Source organism: Danio rerio, chromosome 18 (assembly GCF_049306965.1).
Source record: "Danio rerio strain Tuebingen ecotype United States chromosome 18, GRCz12tu, whole genome shotgun sequence".
NCBI lineage: Eukaryota > Metazoa > Chordata > Actinopteri > Cypriniformes > Danionidae > Danio > Danio rerio.
Window position 1 is genome coordinate 16624521 of NC_133193.1, and position 24504 is coordinate 16649024.

A 24504-nucleotide genomic window follows, 5' to 3' on the forward strand; every position below is an offset into this window, starting at 1 on the left:
ATAAAGAATTAAAAGATTCCTTCATTTTCTTTTCGGCTTAGTCCCTTCATTAATCTGGGGTCGCCACAGCGGAATAAAACGTTATCCAGCATATGTTTCACTCAGCGGATGCCCTTCCAGCTGCAACCCATCACTGGGAAAATTAAAACATTAATATTAATAATGCAGAGCTTCTTGATTTTTCTAGTCTTTTTTGTTAAAATAGTATATTTTAAAAGTTCATGGATAACAGAAATAGTTTAATTAGTAATAACTTTAACATGAGATGCTTTTGTATAAATAAAAGTTTCCTGTTCTAAAGATGACTTTATACGTCAAATTCTCCGTTATTTTATTTTATTTTATTTTTTTGCACAACTGGACATTGGACTATAATTGTTTGCATTTATTGGAAGTCTCTTTTAATGCCTTCACAATTAATGATTGCATAGCAGTCAGAATAAAACAAATGAGCTCATGTGTGGGACAAACTCTGGACCTTTTGGAATTTTATCAGTGAGTGGTGAGTTTTTCAAACCACCAGATTAACCCCCCACCCCACCCATAACCCCACCCCACCCCTGGCTACAGGCCAGTTTTTGCTGTTATTCTCCCAATTTTCTATTAAATTATGAGGTTCGAATACTGCATTTTAGAGATATTTTTAACATTAATATTTGCTGCATTAGCTTGTTGGATGATGATCATGACCACATATGTTGATGCAACACAAAAATATTTCCTGCAATTTTGTCAAAGTGCTTGCCATAAATAAAACACAAAGTGTTTATTTAGAAATGTGTGTTTAAACTGTGATTTATTACAGTTTTATAAGTAATGTTATAAGATTAAAACTTGAAATATTTTAAATAAAATCTGAAAAAATGCTTATTTTTAAAATACAAATTTATTAGTATTAGTATTAACAAAAACAATTAGGAATATTTTAAAACTCATTAAAAAACAACTAAAAAACATATAAAAAACTGTAGCCTGTAGATAAATAACAAACTGGGCAGTTGTTACATGTCGCCTTTAATTTCATTGCATGTTGTGTGACTATTATTAACATTTGTAGGCATAAACTTTAGAAATTTTAATGTTATTAAGTTAATCACAGTAACTCTAGTAGGTTAGAATGAAAACCCTAAAACATTGCATGTAACATGAATTTAATTATAATTTTTTTTGCACAGAAACCATAGGTCCGGCGATCAGTGTTCATTTGTAGGAGAGGCTTGTGTGTTGTTGGTAAAAAAAATAAAAATAAATGGGTTTATCTAACCCCATTACTTTGTTTATTATTTGGTCACATCCAAAAAGTATTACTTTGTGCCCCACTCTCCCCTATGTCCATAAGCAAAACAAAACAAACAATTTACAATTTTTTACATGTTGTGTGACTGTTTTGAACAGGCATTTAAACAATTCTAATTGTAATGTTATTAATCACAGTAACTTCAGTAGGCTAAAATGAAAACCCCCAAACTAGGCCTATAGACCATTTCAAAGTGGTCATGTCATTGACCCAAGAACATTTCTGCTTGTTGTCAATCTATTTCATAACTGTAACAAGAGGCAATTCAATCAACTTAATATTAAAAATCTATCACAACATTTTTAATCAATAAGTGACTCTTTTTGGATTTTTGGAACCTATGAAAATTAAAAATGTAAAACAGAAAATATGTTGGGACCATTGTTGTTGTTTACACGCATGTAGTAATATATATATATATATATATATATATATATATATATATATATATATATATATATATATATATATATTAAACCAGCAGTCCTCATTGGCTGTTGATCCGCAGCAGCTGTCACAGGGGTGTTTTCCCGCTCTAATTCATAAAGTGACGTACTTCCTGTATTGTCACACTGCTTCTAATGTCTTGCGGGAACGCTGGACTTGCACAGATTCAAACATGACATCTATCTAGCGTTAGATGTCGCCTACATTTTCCTTTAACTGACGGTTTGCTGTGGTGAGGGATTTCATCGGTGCCCTTTGCTCGTTTTGACGGTCTTCCCTTCATCCCTAGTCGGGTAAACAAATACAGGCAAGTAACAATTTACATAGTTTTAGGATTCACTTAACATTTGAAAAGCAAATTCTAGGTTTTTATTCAAAACTAGAGACTCTCGTTTTCTGAATGGCACGTTTTGAGCATTAACATTGGGCAGTTTTGTTATGATGAGCTCCTGTGTTTGATGCAGCAGTTCCACAGAATCTGATACAGTGTTTACTTGAAACTCATACAGTAACGTTAGTCTGTACAGTAGGCTATACGCGAATAAATGTGCAGAATATTGCGTAAAAGAGCGGCATGGACGAGTGTTACCTTATAAACATGGAGAAACACCCCAGGTGTTTTTTCATCTTCATTTGCACAGATATTTTGCTTATTGAGTTTTCTGTACAGTGCCTATGGAAGATCATCATATCCTGTGAAAATCTATACCTTTACTCACATTACACCCAGCTTTAAAAGTAAATGTAAAGTTGGTTTTATATCTGCACATTCAGGCATTCTCATTAATAATACAGTTTCAGAAAAGCATTATTTGTGAATTCTAAACCTGGAAATCATATTAGCAGCCAATGAATATCAAAGTAACGTACAACATTGTTTAAAGTCAACTAAATAGAGCTAATGTTGTTTTGAAGTCATTCTTGTGATGTAAGACTGATTGTTCAAATTAGCATAGTAAACAATATAGGGACCATTGAATGTGCTAATATAAAACCAACTTTACCCCAATCTTTTAAAAGATCTTCCAGATAAAGTTGTAGAAATTTCAAAAAGCTGCAAAAACCTTTCAAAGGCTGAAAAAGTTACACTAAAAACGCCAGGTTCCACACAATTCCTTTATGTTGTTCTAACACAAATCAGTTAACTGTTTTTACAAATGTAAGGCAAGGCAAGTTTGTTTATATAGCACATTTCATACACAGTGGCAATTCAAAGTGCTAGAATAAAAGAAATAAAAGGAATAAAAGAAATAAGTGTAAGAAAAATAAAAACAAATAATAAAATGATAAAAAAACTGATAAAATGTGTTGAAAGAGTGAAGAATGAAAGAGAAGAGATATAAGTAGATTGAACTTAAAACAATTAAGTTGTCACAAAAAACTCAAGAACTGTGGAATTTTCATTTTTCTTCAGTTTAGTGTCTTCATTCATCAGTCACACACTCACAGCTGAATGAACCGCCAACATATACAGCAGGTGTTTTACACAGCAGATGCCCTTACAGCTGCAAGCCTGCAACCCAGTACTCGGAAACCTCCATACATTTTCATATGTGTACACACACACACACACACACACACAAACACACACACACACACACACACAATACGGCCAATTTAGTGTATTCAATTCACCTATAGCGTATGTGTTTGGACTGTGGGGGAAACCAAAGCACTTGGAGGGAACCCACACCAACACAGGGAGAACATGCAAACTCCACACTGAAATTCCAACTGGCCCGGCTGGGGCTTGAACCAGTGATCTTATTGCTGTGAGGCGACAGTGCTAACCACTGAGCCACCGTGTCGCCTTTGTGTCATTTTAGCTCTAATAAGTAGGTTTAACAATCCTATTTTGTGTGTATTTGGGAAAGTTATTTGGATGGGATTTGATTTTAGAATGTTTGACAAATAAAGTAATTATTTTAAAAGGGTATGATGATTTCCTATTGGGTCTACATCATAAAAACGCATATATTTGAAGCACCACACTCACAAAATTGTATTACTCGCCTTTAATTTAATTTAAAGATTAACGTATTAATATTCATAAATACTTTGTCACTGCTGGATTTTTTAAAATTATAACAGGAGACAACTTTTATTTTTTTCTGTACCTTTTAAATCTGATGTAAAAAGATTAATTCCTCACTTTCTAAAATGCTGGGTTATTTCAACCCAATTTTGTGTTAACAACGTACTAATGGATTCCTTATTTTTTAAATTAAACCAAATGTCAATGTTATTTCACAAATGTGAGTTGATGTAACCCTGTCTTTTGTTTAGGTTTTTGTATTTATATATAACTAATAGAGGCCAAAATAAGTTATTGTATTTTTGCTATATTTTAGAGTTTTATATTGTGACATGTCTTTGTAATGACAGTGGTAAAGGTTTTATACAATTTTGAAATTCACTTAAATGTCTTTATCCGAAAATAAATTGTTTAACATGCAAATTAAAAGTTTTTAACAAAATCATCAGAGCAGAGCTAAAGGTCCCATCGATAAAGTTTGCAAGCCTACATAAGCTGAAAATACCCAAATAATACTTTCATTTTTGATCACAGAAGGGGTTTAAATGGTTTTATAAACTGCTAATAAATTTGGATCGTTCGAAAAGTTTGATTGCCATATTTAATACTGCTCCTCCTTTTCCTCGTTTTGACCACTGAGTGGCAGCATTTAATAACATGAGGTGCTCCTGACAATTTACTGATGGATATTGCTAAAGTTGTGACATTGTTTTCTTAAATATTATTGAATATTACTTGGTCACACACTCACACACATAAAGTGTCATTTTAAATTTCACTGAAAATGATACCAACATTAGGTTTGTCCATTTTTGACTAATATATATATCTATATATATATATATATATATATATATATCTATATATATATATATATATATATATATATATATATATATATATATATATATATATATATATATATGTATATATATATATATAGACAGACAATATATAGTGTAATCACTACTGAACACCGTTGTTATGCTTGGTGTGTGTGGTGTTTTTTTTTTTTATTTAATTTTTTTTTTGATAGTATATTCATATTTGTCTTATGCATTGTCATTTTCCTATTCAACAAAAGAGGGCAGCAAATGACCAGCTGTAAAACCCTTGAACCACACCAGTGTTACACTTGCTCGCATCCCTGCCTAAATTTCTGGACTGTTTCACAGTTTTAAGTATTATGGCCTTTTATACTCTATTCTTCATCTATGTTACAAGAAGCACTTTAGAAATAAAGACGAAGTGAATTGAATTTAGTAGAAGCAGATCTCTTCACTTAACAAGCAAATCCACACTTGAATCTTCAGATTGAAATGTAATTTACTTTTTGTATAGTGTTTTAAAGAGATATTTGGTTATTGAGAAGTATCTGGCAGTACTATGACAGATCAACAGACTTTAAGTCTAATATTTTTTTTAACTTTTCTTTTGTGTATTGTGGAAATAGAATAAATGATGAACAAAACATTGTAAATGAGTTTCCCCCTCTCTGTCTGTTTTGGCTGCATCTGGACAAACAGCTTAACTAATTAAGCTCAATTTGTGAGCAGCGAGAGGCCAGAGATGTGTGCTAATATCAGCTCTGGGTCTGACAGGCTTCTCATTCCTGCCAGCTTCTAACCTCTTCTCCATGGTTTCACGCCTGTTGCTTTTTGCCTCTTTGGAGGGAAGCCTCTGTGCTTGTGATTGGCTAAATCTGTTAGACACCACACCGTTTTGCTGCTTGTTTGGCTGCATGTTTTGGTGTTGTTTCAAATTTATTTTAAAAATATGCAAGAAAAAAAATAATAATCTCATCGGTGCACTACGTATTAGTTAGAAATGTGTGGACATTACCAAACAAAACAAACACAACCAAAAGTTGTTTTTGATGTTCAATGGGAGCAGCCTGTAAATACTCGAATTAATTTAGTAGTATAGTGTACACTAAAGAGAAAAGCGCATGAATATTTTTTTACAAAAGTAAAATTTCTTTAATGAGGGCACAGGTGTGTGAAGTGTTTATGGAGTGCCATGCAACACATTTGAATGCATTCTAGCCAAGAAAAACCGATGCCAACTACTATCTATTACAAAAAAATCATAAAATTAATCACTCACTACCCTTTGACAAGTCCCTGATTTATCAGGGGTCATTACAGCAGAATCTGCCAAATACTCAAATACACTACATACATTTTTGCGGCAGATTCTCTTCCAGCTGCACAAATTATATCTATTATTTTATTTATTACAGAAGATATAGAAATGGTTTCAAATGTTTACAATAAATGTTTGTATACAAAAACATTTATTATTATTAATTTTGATAATAATAATAATAATAATAATTAATATTATTATGTTATAACCATAAGTTGGTATAATAAGTATCCGTTATAGTAATATTAGTAGTAGTAATAATAATGGTGAAATTAATTTTTTGTGAACTATTTTAAATTGTTCAATTTGTTTACTTATTGAACTGTACATACCCACTGCATATGGACATTTGTAATTATCTAGACACCCACTATAAATATACACTTGTAATCTAGTACTGATTATTAATAGCAACCTGTACATATATTCATATATTGTAACATACACTTGTAATCATGTTTATCTATCTGCACACTACTGATTATTAATAGCAACCTGTACATATATTCATATATTGTAAATCTGCTCATAGCTTATCCAACCTGTATATAATGTTCATAGTACATCCATCTGTAAAATATCACCATAGTTTTTCTATAACTGCACTTTATAACTTATTCCTGTATCCTGCACTTGCTGCTATTGCACTGCTGGTTAGACCTAAACTGAATTTCGTTGCATTGTACTTGTACATGTGTAATGACAATAAAGTTGAATCTAATCTAATCTAATATTATTGTTATATACTTCTACACCATTAAAATTGCTTAAACAATATTATTCTTAACATTACGGTTTAATATTTACAGCTTTAATCTATTACTTCTTACTAATGAATAGGAATAATGAGAGTATTATTAATAATAATGATATATTAAAATAATTGTATTAACATTAATCTAATAATGATGATTATTAGTAGTTTGATCCTACTTACTTTACTTACTCCCAGGGCCATCAATCAAAGTTGATATTTAGCTGCACCATGTTGGTGTTTCGTAACATCAGATTTTCATGAAGTGGGTCGTTAGTCCAATGCTTAACCCCCAACCTGGAGGACCAGAACATACACTCATGCACTACGGACAATTTAGGTTACCCAATTGCCCTATAGCACATGTCTTTAGACTTGTGGGGGAAACCAGAGCACCTAGAGGAAACCCATGCCAAACACGGGGAGAACATGCAAACTCCACACAGAAATGTCAACTGACCCAGCTGGGATTCGAACCAGCAACCTTCTTGCTGTGAGGCTTGCTTGCGCAGCCCATCATAATTATTATTATTATTATTATTATTAGTAGTAGTAGTAGTAGTAGTAGTAAATATAAGAAATGCCTTTTTAAATGCTTTATTCCCCTTCAGATTCAACAATACTTGAATACAAAGTTTAAGTTTTGGATTTCGAATTGACTCTTGAAATTCATGAGTGTTTCCAAAAATATAATAAAACAATAAAGAAAAACCTGACTGAAACTTTTAGGGTTTCCACTTTGGTATGTTTTTCAAAGGTTTCTTTTTCATTTACAGTCCCGATTGAACAGAAAAATGCATTGTGCTGTGTGTGGATTCCTCATGCCATCTGCTGGAGTCTTAATAAGCTCAGCTGTGAGATATTGGACGTGCGCAGCAGTGTCTGAGTGTTTAGCAGGAGGACAAAGGCACTGACCTCCCGTCCCCTGTAGTTTTTAATAGTCCTGTGGGAGGAACCATTACACCAGGGAAGGTGGGAGCGGACAATCTCATACTGAACAGCCCTGATCGCTCTAAAAAGATTAAACCACCGACTAATGACTAATTCAGTTCCATCTGCAGCTAGATGTAGGATTTTTTTTTTTTTTGGTTGAAGCTTCAATGCATTTAAGCTTTTATTTATAACAAACTTGTATTCTTTATTTAAAAAAAACACATTTAAAAACAAAAGCTAATGAATGAATGAAAGGTGCATAACAAATAGATAACCTTTAAAAAAAAAGCTATTCTTTATTATTATCTAGAACATGCCTGTACACAAGTAGGGATGTAACGATTCACTTAACTGATTCCGTTCACTTCTTGATTTCACAACTATTTGATTATGGAACTAATCAAATGTTTTGTTTTTTACTTTAATAATATTTTTTAATTAATTACAATGAAATGGTCCATGTGCAGAGAGCTAGCCGGCTGCTAAGCAGGGCTGAGCCCGGTCAGTGCTTGGATGGGAGGCCACATGGGAAAGCTAGGTTGCTGTTGGATGTGGTGTTAGTGAGGCCAGCAGGGGGCACTCAACCTAATGCCCCAGTATATTGATGGGAACTCTATACTGTTTAGTGAGTGCCATCTTTTGAATGAGATGTTAAACCGAGGTCCCGACTTTCTGTGGTTGTTAAAAATCACTGGCACAGAATGGAACTGTTAAGCAAACAAAACTCTTTGGCCGAAAAGTCAAAATCCAGCTATATACTTATTTCACATGGCTGCCATTTTAAAACACGAAAGCTAGGCTGTGGTGGGAAGAAACCCAGAAGTATAGTATCAGCACTATAAACATTGCAGCAACATGCTGTAGACTACAAACCTCCAGCTGTTGCCATGATTTCAAAATGCAGATATGGTGTAAACATCACTTTAATATCAATCAGTTAAGTTTAATTTAAACAATTAAAAGCATATTAAGCATCAAACAAAGTCATAATCTCTTTAAGAGTGTCCTCCTAGGCTTCAGTTTATGGCACCAGGTAAACACCATGGAGACGCTTCCCTGCCTCAGCCTGTTACCCAGTGAGAGATAAAACAATGCAGTCCTCTGTAGCACACCCTCATGTTGTCTGTAATAGTGTTGTCCTTGTACTGAATTTTTAAAAATGTCCATTTCCTGCTAACACTTAAGCACCACTGAGCGCACTCTTAAACACAGCTGATTTGCCATAGTATTCACCAGTGCTTAACAGAAATGACTACAATTGGTCGTGAAGGTCATAAGTTCACCGCACTTCACTGAGTGCAAACACAAATTTACGAACACTGCACCGTTTTAAATCCACGAAGATCAGTCGATCGCTCGTCTGTCTTTGCACTGTAATCTGCGGTAAAGTGCAGTGAACTGATAACCTCCACGGCAAATTAGAGTCATTTCTGTTGAGCACCGGTGAACACAATGACAAATCAGCAGTGTTGCATTCAACAGTGCTTAAATGCTAGTGGTAAATTGACTGTTTTTATAAATTTCAGTGCTGTAATTTAGTATCATGACAAGTCTATTATAGCGAAAGAATCAGTTCATTAACTTGAGTTTGATAAATGGCATGAAAAATGTGTGTTTAGGAAAAATAACCTTAGCTAACTAGTGCTATTTCCCCTTAACTCGGCTGAAAATGAGCTCTGATATCCCTTTTTATTTTCACTTTATTTTCACAACAGACCTTCGGGTCACTTGGAAGATCGTGAAATTATACATTTGTGTTCCTTTTTTCTTCACTTATAAGATATACAGTCAGGTACACAACATACCTGTATGACTCAGGCGATACGTTTGGGTTTCTTCCCACTGCAGCCTCGATTTTGCTTTTAAAATGACGTCCGCGTAAAATCAGTCTAGTATTGTGCTTGTTTAACATGTAGTTAAACCTGAAAAATGCTAAAATCCCATTCTAATAAAATACTTAAAATTCATGCAAGCATGGTCCGCGAACATGATTGTCATTATTGCTGTATTTTGTGATGGAAGACTAAATTTGTCTTCCCCCATGAAATTTGAAGACCATCTACCTGAGGTCTGTTTTGCTGTGAGATGAGTGTCTTCTACATTTGTGCTTATACTTGCAGTCATGAATGCAGTGATGGGAAGCTCACTCTTCATTCATCTTCTTAATGATGTTTGGATCTCATGATTCCTCATTGTTTCGATGTTACTTGGTTTGATCAAAACATTGTGCGCAAAGTAATTTCAGACAGCCAATGAAAACCAGTTTACTGCATGCTCCACAGTGCCGTAATCATTGTGGAATAATCATTGCACATCAAATTGGACTATTATTGGATCTCAGTTTGCAGGTTGCCAGATTTTGTTTGTCCCGCAGATGCTTGTAGTTGTTTATCACTCTGAACACTGACCCTTAGTCATTGTGGATGTGACACTCTTTCTGCTGTGATAAGGTGCGTCTCTGAAAGACCCGTCTTATCGCATTCGTAGGCTGTGACGCAGGCCCTTGTTTTATTGCCCGTGTCTCTTTGTGTCCTCTGTCATTCATCCATAGACATCAACAGCTTGAGAAATGTCCTCTGACGGCTCCAGGCGTCTTCTTCACCTCTCGCTTCCCACAAACCCTCTTTATTGGATTCTACCTCTGCATCATCCATCTCTCTCTCCCTCTCTCTCTCTCCCTTCTCTTCTCTGCTCCAGCTGGGTTTGTTGACACACTGTCGGCCTCTTCCAGCTCTCGTACCCATTCCCTTTGCACGAGCCGTAAAGCTGCCACAGCTGTGGGCTGTTCAACCATCTTAAATATATTACAGCCATTAGCTTTGTTAAGGCCTGACAGCTTTAATACATTTGAGGCTTTACTCCAGCCAGAGGCAGGACACTACAGAGATCCGTCTGCTTGGATTTTAATTATGTTATATAAATGTTTTATTATTATTTTTACTTAGACAATTAAAAGTGGTTTGTTCTTTATAGTTTACTTAATATGGTTAATGCGATTTATATTTATGCTGCTTTTTTATTTTAATTTCTTAGGTGTGTAAATATTTAGAGAAGTTTTATATTCTATATTTTTATTTTGTATTGAACTATATCAGGGTGTCCGCAGGGTCTTAAAAGGTATTAAATGTTGATAAATCTATTGTAGAGCAATTTAAAGCCCTTAAAGCATTAAAAAGTCCTAAATGCTATTTTTTAATGTATTAAATGTTATATTGTTTTTGATTATGCAAAGTATGATTCTATGCTGAAGTTTGCCTGAATTAAATCTGCAAATATCAGGATTTTGTGTAGTTTATGAAATCAATAAAATCCTGCAATCCTGCTGCTAGTTATCTTGCCAGTGTTTCTGGTTGAAACCTAAAGATGTTGTATAATGTCTTAATGTATGGATAGTCTTAAAAAACATCCTCCAAAGGTATTGAATTTCACTCTCTGATTCATGTTTATTCTCTCTCTCTCTCTCTCTCTCTCTCTCTCTCTCTCTCTCTCTCTCTCTCTCTCTCTCTCTCTCTCTCTCTCTATCTCTCTCTCTCTATCTCTCTCTCTCTCTCTCTATATATATATATATATATATATATATATATATATATATATATATATACTATTTGCTACATTAGTAACCTTTATTTTATTTATTTATTAAATACCTGTCCAACGGTCTGTTCTTTTTACATGGATTACTCCATTAGCTTAATTTGGTTATTGGTGAACTGACCCTAGACATGTGACAATTCACCTGACTCGCAATGCTTATTCAGTGTTTATTCAGGATTTTGTTTTACAAAATTATTTGAGACAAATTAAAAGCGAACAAGAAACCTCGTTTGTGGTTTTTTTTTTTTTTTTTTTTTTGTCTAATACAGCACTTTTTTTTTCTTAAATAAAATATTTTCTGCGACGACAAAATCCAAATAAAAAAAGTGAATAATACAAATTAAAAAGACTCTTTAATAAAAACAAACTAAAACTGAATGTGCAGGGATTTTAGTAATTTATTTCTTTTATTTTTCCCTTTTTTATTTTTTAAATACCAGAATATCTATGATTTCTGGCATAAGCTGAGATCTTTGCACATTTACAATGTCCTCTGCTGATAAAGAAAAAAAAACTCACTGGGGACTGAGATGGCTGATGTGGAGAGGAAAGCCTTTCCTAAACCAGAGAGCAGTGTGTACAGAGGTGGTACTGATTATAATTTGTAATGTACACTATAATAAGCAAATTATTAAAAGATGCATAAACTAAATTGAAAAAAGAGGAAAAAAATAACAATATAAAACCTGCTTCTGTATTAGCACAATTTCCTCTTTCAATAATACAAATGTCTTTACACTTTCGCTATGAAAACAGATGCACCGTGTAATCTCTGTAATTTAAGCTCTCCTTGGTGTAAGCGTAAAAGTAGAACTTTTCACTCTAAAAGTAGAACTAAATCAATAACTGAGCAATTCCACCGTTATGGTTGTGACGGTTGCAATAAATACTCAATATATAAACATTATAAAAGTATGTTAACATTGTATTAAAACATCTGTTTATATTTTCCAAAACCATTATACAGAACTATGGGATCAGACAAATTTCAATCTGTTAACCATTTTTAATATTTTAAATGAGGGAAATAAACATGCTTCATGGATGTGACCAAAAAAGTCAGCAAGTTTACAGAGTGTACAACATACTTTTGTAGAAATTGTGTGAATTAAACTGCACAACCCAAAAGAAACAATGCTAATCAAAGGATAAGAGTTGCTCAATATAGAACAAACATGATTTAGTTATTTTTATTTTATATTTTTGGCTATATGAAAGAAAAGCTTGGTTATGGGTTTGACATCTCTCCGTTATGGATGGGACTGATGTGAAATTGCCACTTGTGTGACTTTGGTAAATCACATATAATTGTTTGAAAACATTAACTGAGGTGTTTTTGATTTATTTCTACAGTATTGTAAAATACAATAATACACACAAATATTTGAAAGAGTTTTGGTAACAATTTTTTCACGGCAAGGTTGAGATTTGCATGGAATTGCTCAACTGTAACTTTAGCATTACTGTATCTACTGTAACTGTACCTGTCTCTCTTCACAGGTGTCGTGATGAGCAAGGCGAGGTTGAGCAGAGACAGAAGAGCGGCATCGGTTGGGGTCTCCAGAGTCACCCGCAGCTCCATGATGAGTCCTCAGGACTGTGAGCGCAGCAGAGCTCCAGACCCCGGCCTGCTGGACGAGCTCAGCCTCATGAGTGTCAGTGAACAGCAGGCCTCAGCCACACGGTCAGACCAACACTCAAATATTACTACACATTTAAGCAACATAGTGATGAAATGCAGTTTAAAATAAGGTGATCTTGATATTAGACCTCATCTTTTCAACTGCCAACGGGCTGTAAGTAATAGTAAATGTAAACATTAATAATTTGGCAAAATAAGTTTTCAGTATTTTAGGATTAAGGATATTTAAGGATTTGACTACAAGGGGTGGCGCAGCGAGTAGCATGATCGCCTCCCAGCAAGAAGGTTGCTGGTTCGAGTCTCGACTTGGTCAGTTGGCATTTCTGTAGGGAGTTTGCGTGTTTTCCCTGTGTGATGGGTTTCCTCCTGGTGCTCCAGTTTCCCCCACAGTCCAAAGACATGCGGTAGGGGTGAATTAAATAAGCTAAATGGGCCATAGTGTATGAGTGTGAATTCAAGAGTGTGTGGGTGTTTCCCTGTGTTGGGTTGCGGCTGGAAGGGCATCCGCTGCATAATACATGTGCTGAATAAGTTGGCAGTTCATTCTGGTGTGGCGATCCCTGATTAATAAAGGGAATAGGCTGCAAAGAAAATGAATGAATGAATGAGTTATATAGTACATGTTCCATGCACTTGCTAACTTGCTATAGTAATTACAATGAAAATGATTTGACTACATTTACAGTAACATTTGTTACAGTTGTTGTTACAGTCATCCTTAAAGATGAGTTTCATTTACTTTAGTTGTGCAATAAATTTGTTGGTTATAACTTGTAGTAGTCCTAACATTCGTTAATAAACATACAGCTGTTCTTTCAATATATTCTGTTAAATATTAGTCAATAAATTAAAATCAAACATTTGAGTTTGTTGAAATTAATTATAACTAAGAATAATAAAGGCTTAGAATGTTTGTTATATAGCAGAAGTTAATAATACAAGTTTAATAAATGATACAAGTATGTCAAATTTAACATGGTTTGCTAATGTTAACGTGAAACTTTTATAATAGTGTTATGCTGTAAACTAAGTGTATTAAGATGTTTTAATAAAAAAGAATTGTTTTTAAAATAAAAATGAAAATTTTTACTTAATGATTATTAAGAATATTAAATCAACTTTGTGGTATACAAACAATATCAAAACAACTAAAGTAATGCTAATACGTACAAATATTTATATTTACTTTTTTAATTTAGTGTGCCAACTACAAAAACGTACTAAAACAACTGAAAGATAAAGCTGAATTGAACAATAAAACAAAGTAAATCTATAAATTAAATGAGCGCTTAATTGTAGTTTTAGGAGTAACTGACCTACATCTTTAAAACTCTTTTCATCCACTCTGAAGTGATTTTGAGTCTTACTTTGGCCGCAACCAACTCCTGTTTCAGCAAATAGAATGATTTTTGGCGACAAATCTTATTTTCAAACATATTTTGGGAAAATGCTTTAAAAATGTTCAAGAATTCAACAATACACTGGGCAAATTGACTACCCTTTTGATTATTTCATGGTTGATTCTACCCCATTGACTTTCGTGATGACTTAAAAAAAAAAAGATTTTTATTGTTTTATTGCAAAGCCATGACACCATATAATAATGCATGATTATGCATTAATTAATGTTTGATTGTTGCTGGTTTTCCCTGTTGGGAAGATGTACAATGTAATCTTGATGTCTAAGAAAAACAAAATAAGCAGCTCAGCTATCAGAACATAGTAGACATAGTAAGTGTATTTATACACACAAACACTAAAATCTGCTGTTTTACTCCACATAACTCCATATAAAAGCCAGAAACTTTTTTGCACAGGTTTGTCTAAAGGGTTAATTATGCCAACTGATGACCAACAGTAAAAATTGCACAATTGTTTCCTCTTCCCAACAGGAAAACCACCAACAATCAACAATGCATGATTATGCTGTCATGGCGATCAAAAATGTAATAATAATGGGAGTCAATAGGGCAAAAACAGCCAAGAACATAACAAAAGGGTGGTTAATTTGAACAGTACACAAGGGTTAAAAAGTGGCATATAATAGAGCCTAAGTTCTGTGTTGTATTTCTGCATCTCTTCAGGAAAGGTAGTAGTAAGCCTGCTCTGTCCTCACCCTCTGGACGCTCAGTATCGCGCGGGGCTTTGGAAACCATCGGCAGGCTGATGAAGCTTGGTCGAGTGCGAAACATTGTGGTAGTTGCTGGAGCAGGAATCAGCACAGCCAGCGGGATCCCAGACTTCAGGTGAACACACACACAAAACCACAAACCTTCAGACTGCTGCTAAAATCTCATGACCCTCAACTAACACTTCTCTCTCTATATCAGGACTCCAGGAACGGGTCTCTACGCAAACCTAGCAAAGTACGACATCCCTTACCCAGAGGCCGTCTTTAACATCGACTACTTTTCTGACAACCCTCATCCCTTCTTCTCACTGGCTAAAGAGCTTTATCCTGGACACCACCGGCCCAACTACGTCCACTACTTCATCCGCATGCTGCATCAGAAAGGCCTGCTGCTCCGCATGTACACCCAGAACATCGACGGTCTCGAAAAACGTGAGCTTAAATGGACAGTTCAGATAAAAATAAAATAATTGTCGTTTACTCGCCTTTTTTAGTTTCAAACCATTGAGTTTTTCTTGTGTTGAACACAAAAAGATGCTAACTATAAAACTGCTAACTATTGATTTTCATTTAATTTAAGGATGCTCATAATAAACAATTACCCGTTGACTGAAAGAGTGCGTTTTTAACTGGTTAATGGTATCAGTTAAATGATTAAAAGTTCGGCTGCATAAATGTGCAACACAGATTTGTTAACTCGTGGGATGGTAACACTTGCAACCACATGTGCCTACAGATGTATTTTGGCAAAGACGGAAAATAAAAGAAGAATGTTGCTGGTCACAGTTTGACAGATGAGTTGATTTCAAACCAGCGCTGATGCTCAATGCCTCTGTCCTGGAGCTGCCTCTTAAACACTACCATTTATTTGCCGAATTGGAGAAAGAAGCGCAAAATAAAACTTTCTGAAATGTGCTCTGCTTTGAAAACATTCTGAGCATCTGGGTTTTTTCTCCATCAGTGCAGGCTCTGGCACCACTTATAAACGCAACTAATAGTTCTAAAGATTTAGTATACAACCAGCAAACCAACTTTTTTCATTTGGAAAATTGCAGCTATTAATAGTTCCTATAAAATACTCATTTTTAAGATCTATGAATCAAACAAATCCAATGATTTTTTTAGATTTTTACATAATGACTGTGCACCAAACTGAGGCTTGTATTTTATAGCTTATAAAACATGTTTGCAAATTAATGCAATATCATGTGTAAACAACAAAATTGTTATACGCTTATATCCTATACTTCACAAAAAGTCAACATATGCGCCTTGTCATTGCCGTTTATATTTACCACGAGCGAGATGGAGCACACAAGCTCTAATGTAAAATCAGATGCTCACGACAATCTTTAAACTAATGACTTCTATTAAAAATGTCGATAAAGGTTTGTTAAATACATATTTTTTGTTGAGCAATCGATTTGAGGTAGCCTGTTATTTTTATCTGACAGAGGAAAAAACCTTTTTATGTCCGTTTAAAATGTCCGTTTAAAAGGATTCAGTCAGTGTTTTTGTTTTGTTATCTACATTTGTAATTTAAGTGAAAAATACCTAGGGCAGACACAAAATATACACATGAATTCATCTTTTTAAATTAAATAATAATGTGATATTAATTTGACCTGTTAATGATTAATATTGGGTTAATGAGCGGCGGTTGTTGATTGGCAAAATTAACCAAGATGAGCAACCTTAATAGAATTAGTGTTTTTTTTTTTTTTTCATTCCAGATTAATTACATTAAGTCATGCAAACATGGTTTATATTACAGGTGGTTTAAAATTATGTTTAAATAATAGGAAAACAAAGATTTTTAATTTAAATATATGCTAATTTTTATATATATTTTGTACAAAAGTCCATTTTTGTTTTTTTGTTTTCTTTAGAACAAAAGTTGTCATGAACAAATTCCTCTAACCCATATACCTGTCAACCAATTTTTTTTAATGTTTTGTTTGTTTGTTTGTTTGTTTTTTAAACCTGGCATTCTCCCGTGATTTTACTATTCCGTGCGGCTGTTATCCTATTTAAATATTTTCCTGTTTATTCGTCTGCCGAACCACCAGGGGGCACCTTTGCCCTCAAATATGGCATAATCACAATAAAATTTAGCTATTTATTTATTGTTATTATTTATTCCTTCCATTAGACTGAAAAAGCATTTAAGGAAAAAGTAAAAAAAAAATCTCAACATTTTTGCCTGGAATGTCTAACCTTAAACGTCTTTACTGATTTGCTGTGTTTTATTCATTAGTCAATAGTATTTGTGTGAACTCTCTCTTTAACCCTGTCTGTAGTTTGCGGTATCCCTGATGACAAACTTGTGGAGGCTCATGGGAGTTTTGCCACCGCTGCCTGTCACCTCTGCTATACTCCTTATCCTGCAGAGGAAGCCAAGGTAAATAGAGCTAAAATAGATGGTATTGAGTTTGCACCATTCTACGCACTACACATAAACTGCTTTTGTGTTTTTCTCTCAGCAAGCTATAATGAACGGGAGTGTTCCCATCTGCACATTCTGCGCTGGGGCCGTCAAACCTAATGTTGTGTTCTTTGGAGAAGATCTGCCGGAAAAATACTTCCAACATGCTGAAGATTTCCCAAAAGCAGATCTTCTCATAATCATGGGCACTTCTTTAAAGGTTGGTTTAAGTTGTTGTCGTTATTGAAGAAATATTTTAAATTCATGATGTTTCCCAGCAGGTGCAGGATGTCAACATGACTTCAGATTGATGTTGTACCTATCTGAAAACACAAATCATAGAGACATGCTTCAAATAGAATGGAGGCTATTTTCATCTAGCACAAATTTCTAAAAGAAGTGGGTTTGTTTAGATCTCAACATTAGATATATATTTTTTTATTTTTTGTTAAATATAATTTTTTTATCTTTATTATGTACATTATTATTTTGCTAAGGAATATACAGGTTTTTAGTAATTTAAAAAGTCAATCAAGGTGTGTAATGTCACTCTATATGGCTACCATGAAATATTGAATATCAGAGACTTTTTTTTTTAAAAGCATTTTTTTCTGCTTATCAAGGCTGCAATTATTTAATTGGTATTTAGAAATATAAAAATTAAAGAGCCCCTATTATGCATTATAAAAGGTCATATTTTGGTGTTGGGGGTCTTCAACAGCTGCAATAAGTGTGACAAAAACACTTTAATTGTCTTATAATATACATTTATTTTACCTATTTATCACAATGACTCCCATATGATTTGTTCAGAGATTAATTTGCTTCCAAACCCCTCCTTTGCATGAGGCTAATGTGTTGTGATTGGTCGACTGGGTTCTGTGCGAGACAAAAAAACGTGGCTATGAAGAGAGCCCAATGCAGGAATGCAATAAAGCAATGCAGTTAAACTCCAGCATATTACTCCACTCTAACCCCGAGTAATAACAAGGACACGCATTCAGTATTAATCCACACAGTGGCAAAAGTTGAACTATTTAGAAAATTGACCATGAGTGAGGAACAGCTGATGGTGGCCATAGCAGTAACCAACGGCAGAGGATTGCGAGTTCAGAAACTGATTTAAATTGGTAAAGAAAGCAGCACACATCGTGTTTTCAAGATGGTTTTGGATGTGATATGTGAACAGCCATAGAGATTTACCCTAATAAATACAGTACAAGCACTGATCTATAATAGATAAGTGATTACAAGCTGCACAGAGCAACACGCAATTAAATGCATATTTTGCTAACTACAGAAAACAAGGCAACCATTTTAATAACACAGGTTGTGTATGAAGGAGAAACATTTACTGGATCTGGAGGGAGAAATTGTCAGTAACTGTTACACAGTTTGTATTAACCAAAGTCCCATACATTAATAGTCTCTACTGATCCTTCCTTCAATAGCAAACGACTGGCAAATCCCACGTTGCGGCGTTGGATATCTTTTCAATTAACAGAAAAATGACAGGAACAAACACAGCACACTGTTGGCTATACTCTTTTGGTGTTGTGAAAATGAACTCAACCCATTATTCCCCACAACCGCATGTCTGGCCATCTCTCAGTGACTGGTAATCTTCGCGTCATGATCCCTCGCACTCCGCTAGTATCTGAAGGGAAAGGCGCGTTCACGTTCTACTGCATCCGGCACTTCGTATTTGGTATTGTTTTGCATGACGCGAACAGGCAAAAGATCCGGACTAACGGAGTGGAATCCAGAGTGAAATCTTTGTTAAAAAAATCCAATATTTTTACAAGATGCACTTTCAGATTTAAACCTCAGCTGGATGATTTCATTCACTCAGATCTGTTACACACTGCATAGAAGGTCATTTTCAAAAACCCATAATAGGGGCTCTTTAACTTTTTTTTATTTTGTTTTATTTTTTATATTTTTAGTTGTCAAGTGATCTTTCAAAAATCATTCTAAGATGCTGAATTGATATTCACGATGCCATATGTAAATCTAATTGCGCCAGTATTATAACCACTTTAAAGGTTGTTTTGGTGAACCAATTTCAAATGAATACTGGAAACAACTTTAACAGGAGTCTTTATTGTCCTCTAATTAAATACATCCTTCCTGAATGAATCAAAGTCTGCATGTAATGAAATAAAGTATAGTGTGTTTATTTAAATACAATATATATTTATTTCCCAGATTGAGCCCTTTGCCAGCTTGATAAACACCGTGAAGTCCACAGTTCCTCGTCTCCTGCTGAACCGTGATGCAGTCGGGCCCTTTGAACGGAGGCCCCTGAGAAGAGCCGACTACATGGAGCTGGGAGATCTGTCCGAATCTGTACGCAAACTGGCAGAGATCCTTGGATGGCACACGGAGATCCAGACCCTGATGAACAGCCATGAGAACGGTCTTTATTCATACATCAGCAGCAGTGGTGAGAACAGCGGAGACTCTGAGACGGACAGCATGCACTAATATCACTCTAATCTCCTCGTGTATGGAGATTTATTACTCCTTACATCTGTGCGTTGTTTGTCTCTCCTCTCCTGACCACATGAGCACAGCCTTATTTAGTCAAACGATGAAATCTGGCCCTTTCTGGTGGCATTATTTTAAACCGAAATCATTGTCTGCAGAGTGTTTGCTGCTTTTGACAGAACCCCTGTCCTCCAGTTCTTGCAATTGAGGCTGTCTGCAGGAAGACTGTACTGTAATCTAAGCAGAGAACTGTAAGTATGACAAATCTTCACTTCCTGACAGAAAAAAGCTAAACTGTATCTGAATGCTGCTGGGAAGACAAACTAGACACATGGCACTTACTTGATTCATTATGGAAGGCTGATTATCTCTGGACTAGCCAAAAATGAATCATGCTAAAAGCTACTTTTCCATTTTACAAACTGTACATAGGATTTGAGGGAATAGTTGGTTATGAATGGGTGCAGATAAGAGTTAAAAGCTAGTTCACTTCAAAACTAATAATTTTTATAATGATATACTTAATGTTGTTTCAAACCAACAGGACATTCATTCATTCATTCATTTTTTTTTTTTTTTTTTTTTTAGAAATGATTATATACGCTAAGGCAGGGATGTCAAACTTAGTCCCTGGAGTTCCGCAGCTCTGCACAGTTTAGTTTCAACCCTAATTAAACACACCTGATCAAACTATTTGACTCCTTCAGGCTTGTTTGAAACCTACAGGTAAGTGTGTTGGAGCAGGGTTAGAACTAAACTGTGCAGGGCTGCAGCCCTCCGGGAATTGAGTTTGACATCCCTGCTCTATGTTTAAGTAAATTTGGACACTTCAAACGTTCAGAAATGTGTGTGTGAATCCATCTTAAGAGACGCTACTGCTTCATAAGATGAACAGATTTAATTTAGGCTTTTTATTTGCATATAAATATTAATCCCCAAACGTAAACATTATACCTGCTTCCCACAAAAACTAGCCCCTTATAGTTTCGTTTGGAGCTTGAGAATCAATATTGAGCCTCATTGGTTCTTGTTGAGCTTAAATGTGCGGTGTGATGCGAGGATGAACCTTATTGGTTCTTAAAGTGATTGATCACTCACCTAAAAATAAAACAAATTACTTGTTTAAGTGGATCTAAACTTTTATGAATGTCTTTCTTCTGCTGAACACACAAATATTCTGAAGAATGCTGGGAAGAACTTTTACATCCATAGTAGGAACAAAAAATAGCTCTGAAACTCAAACAGGTTTGACCATGTGGAGGATGAGCAAATGACCGTTTCATTATCGGATCACTTTAGGATCAAACATGGCGACATGCAAAAATGGCTCTTTTTGGTTTTTGTGAAGCTCCTAATGTGACGTCACAAGAATGAACCTCATTGGTTGTTGCGTGTCAAGCGAGCATGGAGTTTCCGTGATCAAATTAAAATGCTGTTTGCTGAATTCTTAAGTGAAATAGAAGCCTAAATTAAATGTTCATTTTAAAGCAGTCATGTCTGTTTAAAACATCTGGATTGACCCTTTTCCTGTCATTGTCCCATTTTCAGAACATGGAAAAAAAGAAACTCCATGTATATCATTTTCAAATCTGAACTCGATTCATACACATTTTTTGGCTTTAGTGAACCAGCTTTCAACAGACAGAAATCTCCAATTTCATTCAAATTAACTTCATTTGTTTTGTTCAAAACCAATTAGACTTCAGTTCATCTTCTCAACACAATGTAAATTGACCATTTTTCAACGAGTGTGAACGAACCTTTTAAAGCATTCATTCATCTAAACATTCACATTTCTATTCTGTTATTAATTACTCTGTTTTACCAATCTCCTGAGACCTTCAGTCATCTTCAGAACACCAATGAAGAGATTTTAGATGAAATCCGAGAGCTCTCAGACCCTCACAGTCAATAAAAGGATCTGAAAACATTGTCCGAACAATCTATGTGACTTCAGTGTTTCAACTGTGATCACACGAAGCTCCAAGAGCAATTTTGTATGCCAAAACCGAACTGTAAGTGTTAAAGTTTGCCTGTGTTCTGGGTCAGATCAGGGTGCGCATTTGCAATACAGTATTTATGTTAGGCAGATGACTCTAATGGTAATACGTCACACTGCCTGTTGAAAATGTGCGTCCTGATGAGAGAAATCCTTGATGAACAGTTGTTTTTACTACTATCTTTTTATGGTGGGTGTTCTTGGAGCGTCATGTCATTACAATTGAGCCACTGAAGCCTTGTTCTGAAAATGTTTTTGGTTTCTTTCCTGGACTTCAAACGTCTCAAGATCTTTGCCGTTTCTAAAGGACAAGCGAGCTTATTTCATGTAAAATGTCTGAGTTTGTGGATCAACATGAGGGTGAGTGAGTAATTAATAACAGAATTTTAGAAAAATTGTGAGGCCGAAGTGTTTTACATGCTAAATTCCAGATTTGAATCTTTTGGTTTAGAAATGGTTGTGCAAAGTACTCATGAAATGGAGCTAATGTCCAGTGGTGCATGTAAAGTTCTAGTCGCTTGTTGGTTAATTTGGTATCCATGTAGTCGTGTGTGTGTGTGTGTGCGTGTGTGTGTGCGTGTGTGTGTGCGTGTGTGTGTGCGTGTGTGTGTGCGTGTGCGTGTGCGTGTGCGTGTGGAGTGAGTAGAGCAGTTTCCCCACTGTGTGTTTTCACAGCATTGCAGACCCACTAAACTCTAATTAATGGCTTTGCTTGCCAACAAAGAACCCAATATCCTGTGTGCGTGCATGCATGTGTGTGTGTGTGTGTGTGTGTGTGTGTGTGTGAGAGAGAGTGAGTGGCTAAGACTTTGCACAGGATCAGTGTAGTAGTAGCTGATAATCAGATCTCATCATGTCCCTCAGGGATTTTTGACAGGAGTAAAGCAGATTTTGAAGAAATGTTGACAAAAAGCCAGAAAATCTGTTCAAATGTTTTAGACTTTGTCATTTGTTCAAACATCGTTCATATATTGATACGCTGGATTGTTTGGTCATTGTTTATTGGCTTCATTGTTTCTGGTTGATGAACATTTGTGTTTTGACTGAAGCAGGACTCTGTGTTTTTGCAGTTTATTGATCGCCAGTTATTTGAGTTCGCATTTGTTGAGTTTAACATTGTTGCTATTTGTACTTCTGGTGACACTTTAAAATAATGCTCCTTTATGTATTCACTAACATGAACAAACTATTAGTAATACATTTATTGCAGTATTTATTCATGTCTGTTAACTTTAGTTTTTATTATTTAAGTTAAATAACATGGGTTCATGTTAACTCGGAGTGGACTAACTCTGTATTAACAAGCAAAACTTTGGATTTTAATAATGCAGTAGTTAATGCTGAACTATGATTAATTAATGCTTTACAAGATTGTTCATGCTTAGTTAACGTTAGTAAATACATTAAATACTGGATCATTATTCTAAAGTGTTCTGTACTTTTTAATATAAAATGCTGCTGTTTGTTTGTTTGTTTGTTTGTTTGTTCTGTACTTTTTATTTGACTGTTTTTAGAAATTGCATCTTGCAGTATTTAATAAACCTTTATCTTTGTTTCATTATATTTTGGGTTGTGTTCTTTCTTTCTTTCTTTACATTGTCAAACAAAAGAATACAAGGTTACCTCCAAACTGAAATACGTTACAGATTACTGTTCTTATAAAGTAGTGAATGACCTTACGAAATTACTGATGCTGAATTGTCATGCATGACATTTCTGCTGTATTACTTTTGAATTACTGTTACAAAAAATATTACAGATGTAAACTTAAAGGGAAAAAATGACTTTAAAATTTATTTTATTTATTATTATTTTATTTTTTATTTTTTGCTGTTTTGTACACAGTTTTCCACATTAGATACTTGGACATTAATGCTGATAAAAAATATCCTGCAGCATCCCACACACACCTGCAAGAATTCTACAGGGAACATGCAAGTATCCTCATGGAAACGAGGAGGACTTATACAAGAAACATGTGGGTGTCCCTACAGAACATGCAGGACTCTTGCTGGAAGCAGCATGTATAGGTAGGAATGCGTGTATTAATATGTTATTTCTCATTTAATAATATTTCTGAAAACATACCCAGCTCATTCATGTTTAAAGGGCACTTATCTTAAATCTTGAAAAGGGTGTAAAATAAGTCTTTTCTGTCTCCAAAATGTGTCTAAAGTTTCAGCTCAACATCCATCAGATTATTCATTATAGCTTTCAGAATATTGGGATTTCTGCTTTGAACACTGTAGCTGTTTTTTGTGTCTCGTGCTTTTAATGCTAGATCTCCCCGCTCACCATTGCCACAAGTCTTTCAGAGTGTGCTTCAGCTGCATCAGATAAACAGCACAGTGACCGACATAAGGAAAGCGGATCTCACGTAACGCTTGAGAAATACTACAGTAACAAACTGACCCAATGATTATTTGATGTATTTGTTGTGAAGTTAATTCAAGCCTTTCTGCAACAATGAGTCACACACAATGTTGTTATAAAGTTTGCACACACACACAGCTTGCGTTTAACTTAGCACTGTTTTTGCATGGTAAATGTGACAGTATACCTGTTATTTGGTAATGTATAAAATAAACCTGATTTAACCCGTTCAAAAA

General features: G+C 34.8%; 1 protein-coding gene across 3 annotated transcripts; it reads left to right on the top strand.

Moving 5' to 3' along the window:
• Positions 1 to 1866: 1866 nt before the first annotated feature.
• Positions 1867 to 24504, top strand: si:dkey-103i16.6. Of its 3 annotated transcripts, XM_073929156.1 has the most exons (8): positions 1867 to 2051; positions 12709 to 12892; positions 14935 to 15096; positions 15181 to 15413; positions 17282 to 17382; positions 17465 to 17626; positions 23792 to 23925; positions 24177 to 24504. In XM_073929156.1, the coding sequence occupies exons 2-8, from the start codon at positions 12717 to 12719 to the stop codon at positions 24274 to 24276; spliced, it is 1068 nt and encodes a 355-aa protein (XP_073785257.1). In that variant the 5' UTR covers positions 1867 to 2051; positions 12709 to 12716; the 3' UTR covers positions 24277 to 24504.